This window comes from Phragmites australis, chromosome 16 (assembly GCF_958298935.1).
Source record: "Phragmites australis chromosome 16, lpPhrAust1.1, whole genome shotgun sequence".
NCBI lineage: Eukaryota > Viridiplantae > Streptophyta > Magnoliopsida > Poales > Poaceae > Phragmites > Phragmites australis.
Genome location: NC_084936.1, coordinates 21,247,544 through 21,254,967, shown reverse-complemented (window position 1 = coordinate 21,254,967; position 7,424 = coordinate 21,247,544). Strand labels below are relative to the sequence as shown.

At 39.9% G+C, this 7,424-nt stretch overlaps 1 protein-coding gene across 1 annotated transcript; it reads right to left on the bottom strand.

Moving 5' to 3' along the window:
• Nucleotides 1-2,718: 2,718 nt before the first annotated feature.
• LOC133896330 (Golgi SNAP receptor complex member 1-1-like) lies at nucleotides 2,719-6,589 on the bottom strand. The gene is made up of 5 exons (XM_062336909.1): nucleotides 6,264-6,589; nucleotides 4,852-5,079; nucleotides 4,468-4,632; nucleotides 3,120-3,233; nucleotides 2,719-3,033 (listed from the first exon to the last, which is right to left on the bottom strand). The coding sequence occupies exons 1-5, from the start codon at nucleotides 6,297-6,299 to the stop codon at nucleotides 2,920-2,922; spliced, it is 657 nt and encodes a 218-aa protein (XP_062192893.1). The 5' UTR covers nucleotides 6,300-6,589; the 3' UTR covers nucleotides 2,719-2,919.
• Between the last annotated feature and the right edge of the window lie 835 nt (nucleotides 6,590-7,424).

The window sequence follows — 7,424 nt, the reverse complement described above, 5'->3', positions numbered from 1 at the left end:
AATAGCAAAACCTATGACTGAACTGATCCGAAAGGAAAAACCCTTTCAATGGACAAGGGCTTGTGAAAAGAGCTTCCAAGAACTAAAAAATAGACTAATCACAGCCCCAGTGCTAACCTTACTAGATATTCATAAGGATTTCACAGTATTCTGTGATGCCTTTAGGCAAGGATTAGGATGTGTCCTAATGTAAGACGGTAAAGTAGTTGCCTACGCATCCAGACAGTTGAAAGAACATGAGAAGAACTACCCAACCCATGATTTGAAACTAGCAGCTGTGGTGCATGCCCTTAAGCTTTGGAGACACTATTTAATTGAAAACAAGTGTGAGATATTCACAGATCACAAGAGTTTAAAGTATATCTTCACCCAACTGGATTTAAATTTGAGACCGACTAGGTGTTGCCAACCACTAAGAGTAACAAGCTATAAGCTTCACTTGACCAAGATCAAATCTAAACTATAGCTAGATGCACACTTGCTACTCTCCGAGAACAAATGAAGTCCTTAATCTTCAATTAAGACTTTGGTAATCACCTAAATGCTCTCTCTTGCCTTTAGATGACACACTAAGTGTATTGGTTTATTTGGGGTCACAAGAGATCATAGGGAGATGAGATGGGGGGTATTTATAGGTTAGAGGATCAAAACTAGCCATTGTCCAACAACCCTCATTTCTGTGAACGTCAGAAGGTCCAGTGAGCTCTGTCTCTCCATCACTGGAACATCTGATGCTAACTTCTCCGAAATTTAGCCGTTAACTAGCCGTTGGAATCTATCATTAGCTGTTGTAAAACACTCCAGCGAAGCATAAGTTCCTATGCCGGATCATCTAGTGAGCAGAACTCTGTTAACCACAGCTGATGCAATCTTCTCTGCAAGATTTACTCCAGCGATATACTCTAGCATCACAACACCAACCGCCGGACTATCCATTGAATATAACCATGCCGAGTGAGCTGTTATAACCCTCTCTGAAAAAAATACTCCAGCGTATACCGCACCTCAACACCGAACTATCTGATAAGTATAACTCTTCAAAACGGCTACTGCAAGTAACACTCCGGTGATATCCAAACCGATCACCGGACCATCCAACGCAAACTTCAAAAAAAATCAGTTCCAAAACGCACAGGAAAAGCTCCGACGAAAATGAATCATTAAGCAACGAAACATCCTGTGATCTCACCGATTTTCTGACTTGAATACTCCGGTGAGTTCAACTAGAAGGTCGTCGGATATTCCGATCAAGACAATTTCCTTAAGCTCGACCAATTCAACCTTTCTTTAGCTTTATCTTCTCAACACTTCAACCATAGGCTTCTATTAGCTACCTAGTGCTAGAAATTCATAAGTGTGCATCCAATAAAGTCTAGACACAACTAGATAAAGCTAATACTCATAGTCTCTCTTTATAGTACGATCAAAAGACTAAAAAAAAGGGACCTATACTACTCTAAGTTGTTGATTTAATTTTTACTGCTTGTTCATCATTTTGTCATTCGGTTTTTTTTTATCTTTAGGTTTGGCGTAATTTGTCTTGCTCTCATCCATCCAAATCACCTTAGAGTATCTAGGTAAGGGTTCTGAAAAGTTTGATGCGTGGAATTTTCATCATTCTTGGATAATCGTGAAATTAAGGTTTAATAAATATTCATCACTATCTGTTACAGTCTTTTTGTGAGGGCCATAACTCTTTATTAGAGTTACGATTGACATGATTTATGCTAGGTTAGTTCCATAACTTTGTCTAGTTTCTGCTGTTAAATTTTGAGTGTAATCAGACCTACAAATCTTTTTTAACATTATTTTTAGTGACATGATAGCAATCTGTCTGGAACGGAATATGAGATTAATTTACATTTTTTATTAGGATGAATTAAATTTTGAATTTGGCTTTTACAATCATTCACCCCTCTATTGCCTATTTAGTAAGTAATCAGTCCTACAATGGACAATATTTGGCAATACATCTCACCTGTCAATTCGTTTCGGTTTATGGAGCGGAAAAAAAACCATTCATGGTTATGTACCAAGTAGCTTTTCATGTTCAAGAGAGCAGTACCAAGACGATAAACTAAATCAAATTTAAGTGACACATTGCATGTATACTTATTTTGGGTATAAAGTACACTGATACTGGCCTTATCTACTCTAAGCTCCCTTGTAGTTCCTAACGCAATGTGCAATAACTCAAAGCAAAATTAAAAACTCAATAGCTAATTAGAAAGACATCGCTAAAATGTTAGTAAGAAAGAGATAAGTACAATTACTTGATAGGAAAAGCTTTGGAGGCACGGCTCGTCATGGGGTCAAAAGCCCACGTGCAACAGGCCATAAGCCTCGATGCAGGCCGCCGCCGGCGTTGCCTGACAAAAGGAAAGCAGTAGAGAGACGGACGGTGAAAGGCAGGATGAGGTAGTACTGGGGAAGAAAAGCAGTCTGACGGACGGCTTGCACCGGCGAGAAGCCAGCGAGCTCAAAACAAATCAGTGACGCGAGCTAATCTAAATCTCTAACACTAATCCAACAGCTGGAAACAATAGAGATGATGTGTCTGCATCACAGAAGAGAAAAAAAAAACATTGATTGCAGTTAGTGGAAATCACTTGTATAGGTATCACTAATGATATATAGATACATAACTAGGAAAAAAATCGCCCACTGGACGGTTGGAATGCTGAATGCTCAAGACCCTTGATAGGTGCAGCATGGAAATATTCTGAACAATTTAAGTAATTCTTTACTGAGTCGCGTGTAAAATGTCGGTGAAATAGCTCAATCTGAGTAGTAGTCTGAGGTTGCTTGAACATAATTAGAATTATAACAACATTCAAGTAATATTGTACAAACACCTATGGCTAGCATGTATACTACTTATCCAAGCTCAGAACACTATAACGCCTTGATTTGACAAGATTACTTTGACAACCAACAGATAAAAATAAGAAATGCACAAGCAGAGGCAACTAGGGAAAGAATAATCGTGTCCATCGATTTCTTTCTTCTGATTGATGAAAGGACGTGATTGATCTGCAGGAGTAAAGGAAGAGTCAATAGTATATAAGTCGGAATGAATTACTTGGAAACAACTATAATAAAGGAAATGTGGAAAATACCGTAGGGAGCCGACTGCCAACGTAGCTAATTTTTGTAGTAATTCCACCGAATGTCGATCGTTGCGACACAAGTGCACCTAGGGTTGCATGAGCATGTGATATCACATTATCCATCTGTAATATCATTTCAATTGTAAATATCATTTCCAATAAGGATGATCCAAAATGCTAAAATAATAGTCAGCAACTAAATCTTAGATTATAAACCGCAAACAGAATTTTTCATGCATACACCCACAAAAAGGAACCTTCTTTTGGCATAGCTCCAGATCCGAGATTTGTGCTAGATCTGAAGTTCGTATAATAAAATAAAGTAGTTTAAACATTTATTTTTTGTCTAAAATAAAAACCAAATGACTTAACCAAATACCCTCAATCTATCTATAATTACAGATCATGGATTCCTTGAGCTGGATATGACCAGCTCCAAAAAAATCTAGGATCTGGATCCCTACCAAATAGAGCCTTCATAAAAAGATCCATGATTCTATATGGCAGACCTGAGATCATCACAGTACGTAATAATGGGAGCACTGGTACAATTGAACTCCAGATTTGAACTAAAAATATTCTCAATTGAGATGGTCCATGCGTGAGTTACATTCACCCAGTGTTACTACTTCAAAGGAATGCCCCTCTAGTCTCTTCTGTCATAATTGATGTGAGTATCCCTAATTCAAGAAAGGACTTGCATCTATGATGATCTCACAGAATCTCATACCTATAATCTTTATTCAGTTTTGGAAGTAGTTTCCATGATGATTGGACAATGCTATTTTTAGATGACAAAAACCATCTTGAGCCTTACAATGGCTGCCAGCAAATCCCATAGGACTATTTCAGACATTAATGCAATAAACTAAGCTGAAAGCAGGTTCCAATTTGCAGAACTCGGAAGCAAGGGGTTTCTCAACACGGTTTGAGGGACACTGCAGATGATTTGAAATATGATGAGACTAAACGCAAGCAATGCTTATAGACAAAAGAGATATCATCTAGACAGTTGAACTAGTTGGCTCAAGAAAATAAGTTCACCCGAAAAAATGTGAATCTTACAAAAAGGGTGGCATCAAGAAATGGACATGTATAGAAACAAGCTTCTAGATCACAATCGGTTCCATGATTTACATACTAAGTGCCTTTTCACAAAATCTGATATCATGCCAGTGTAGACCAGAACTATTACTTCATTTTGTTCTACGTTCGTTTTGGGAGTCTTGTCATAAATACAATTTCTAGCAGGAGTTTGACTACAATGTCGTTAGAATAAATTACTGAGTAGGAATGTCATAAGCAACAGAAACCAGACCGGTATGATTTTAAAAGAGATAGGGGAAAGTGATCGTACCTGTCCAGTACTCCGGCTGATTGCTGCTTGTTCTCTTAGGAGAGATTGATCAGAGGAATCTGCAGCCTCTTCAACATCAAAGCTTGCTCTGTCAAAATCTCTCAAATCAAGGAGGGAAGTGTGTTGTTGCTTTGCTCTTAGACTTGATCGAAGGCGATAGAATTCCTGCATTAGAATAAAGCAAAGTTAGGAGTTTACCCATTTCTGACATTAATAGGAGTATTGCTCCACCACAAGCATTCTGTTATGTTTTCAAGGTTGAAGAAAACAAAATTCTAGCTAGAAAACTAGGTCAGGACATGCTTGCATTAAGTTGATTGCAGTTGAATATAACTACAGTTTTTAAGAATTCAACGTTAAATAAATGCTAGAGTAAATGGTAACCTGTGTAAGATCTTGCAGAATCTCCATATGACGAGTCAAGGTGTGAGATAGGACTTCTGAGCCTCCTGATGATACCCAGGTCTGCATTTGAGAATTTACATGCTGAAGTTGCTTCAGTGATCTTTCTATATCAGACTCGATGTCATTCTCTGAACCATCAGATTTCATAGAAACCAATTTACGGTATGCATTCATTTGGTCATCTAGCTGAGCTTCCAGCCTCCTTGCCTTCAAGAAAAACAGAAGATTTTTCAAACACAGATGATGGTTAAAGTTAACAAGTATAACAATAAAGATCGATACTCTTTTAAGAGATGAGGCCAGATATGCTATTGCAAATACCATATTAGTAAGCATGGGGACATATCAAATGAGAACTCCTGCTAAATTGAGAGAACAAGAACTTGTGACTTGAGCCGTCCAATTCTGACCAAACGATCAGGATTGCATGTTTGTGTCATCTAACTCTAATTATTGGTTCTGGCTATGCCCCCAACTAAAAAGATCCATATCTCCGTCATCATGCCTCTTTCGTCAGCCAAAACATGATGGGGTGGATTACATTGTGTACAAACGTCAAACGCAATACTGTACAAACGTCAAACACAATACTGAAGTCTGAGCACAGAAATGGAGCTCATCCTGACCATTATTGACCACACCAACAAGACCAGTCACGCAAAACTTCATTTGCTCCAGGCCCATAGGCCCAGTGCAGACCAACCATTCTGTGTCCGAGGTTCCCTCCACAACAGAAATGACACTTTAACATAAATACAAATACTACAGCAGGATGTTATAGCCTCATAAGCCACAACAACTAGTAAAGGAAATGTGCACTGAGATAATGCCATAAATACACACAACATGATAATCCTAGAAATGGAGCTCATCCTGACCACAATAAGATCAGTCAGCAAAACTTCATTTGCTTCAGGACCAGTGCAGATCAACCATTCCGAGTCCGAGAATTCCTCCACGACAGAAATGACACTTTAACATGAATACAAATACTACAACAGGATGTTATAGCCTCATAGGACACAATAACTAGTAAAGGAATGCACTTCACAGCACGAAATGTGCACTGAGATAATGCCATAAATATACACAACACGATAATCCTGGGAATCGGGTCAACGTTGCAGCAATGTTTCACTCTGATCATCCAGATGCGGCTTTTCCAACCTCTCTAGAAAGCACAAATATCTGTAGGATGGCCACTCTAGCAGGCGAATTACGCTCAGGCCCTAGGGAAAGTTGACCTCTGAGGCTAGACCCCAAATGCCAAAACGGAGCACGCGACCCCCGAGACCAGCCAGATCTCCGTGGAGCAGCGATCGAATTGCGCCGGAGAAGCTCCGTTTCGAGGGGGACCTGGGCGCGAGAGAAGCGGGGGAGCAAGGGGTCACCTGCTTGCGGAGGGCGTCCCACGAAGATGCCTCCATGGCGGCTGTTCCCTCCTCCCGGCCGCCGTCGGGGCACGCCCGCGCGAGATCCCGGTGGTACGGGTTGTGTTTGGATCTCGCCTCCCGGGGCGGAGTGCGCACGCGCGGGGCGACTCGGATTGCGGTGAGGAGGAGGACGGAACGGAGGAGCCGAGGAGGGTTGTAGAGCAGGAGCAGACGTGGGGATGCCGAATACAGCAAGAGGCCGCAGCGGGAGGACGATGGACGGAGTAACCGGGTGCCACCGCACTGAGATGTTCGGGCGCCACCAAGACCGTCGTTGTCCACGTCGATAATGGTATAGCTTCGTCAGGTTCTGCTATTCTTCTCACCGGTGTAGTCTTCCTCCCGGCAGATCAATACGGTTGTTGTCCAAGTAGATAATACTAAGGATCTGTTTGGTACATTATCACGATTTATCATAACTAAGGTTAGATACGAATAAAGTTATGGTGTATCCAATTTTAGATAAAATCAAGTCATTTGATTAGTTGTCATGTGTAACACTAGTTGTGACAAATAGAATGGAGCTATTGTTTGGATTGTTGCCATAAATCATATCACAAGTTTAGCCAATATGTGGTAAGTGTTTGATTTGCAACCAAATATAGACATATCCACCTTCCTTTATGAAGTTATAAGATTACCACTCTAACATCATTTATAATGGCAGCTATGCATTATAAAGGACACAAATATTATTACAATTATATTTCACATTACATAATCCAAATAATTAGAGGAGGATGGTTAGTCACCGCATAGCACTATTTTCAACGTGACAACATTTTCCACCATAAGCATAAATCCAAGATTTGCTCTTCACACTCTTACATGAAACTACACATGCCTGACTGTTACAGCCTGTCCAAAATTTCAATTTGCATTTGCAGCTACATGTTCCAGTTGAGCTTGGTTAAAACGCTTAGGGCCCATTTCATTAGGATTATAAGTTGGGTCATCCAATGAAGAATGAAGACATTTATGTTTTATCTACAAATTGACATGCGTAATAAACAGATAAGCCACCATCAAGATAAAACTGAAAAAACTGAACAGGTTTAGATAATTTATATGAACAAAAGGAGCTCAAAAAATTACAGTAGACATGACAACCATGTAAAT

Coding starts and splice junctions, on each gene's coding strand:
- LOC133896330 (XM_062336909.1), bottom strand. CDS start 6,299: ATGGAGGCATCTTCGTGGGACGCCCTCCGCAAGCAG. Junction 5,080..6,263: donor GGGACGCCCTCCGCAAGCAG/GTGACCCCTTGC, acceptor TTTTTCTTGAAG/GCAAGGAGGCTGGAAGCTCA. Junction 3,234..4,467: donor TCAGCCGGAGTACTGGACAG/GTACGATCACTT, acceptor ATGATATTACAG/ATGGATAATGTGATATCACA.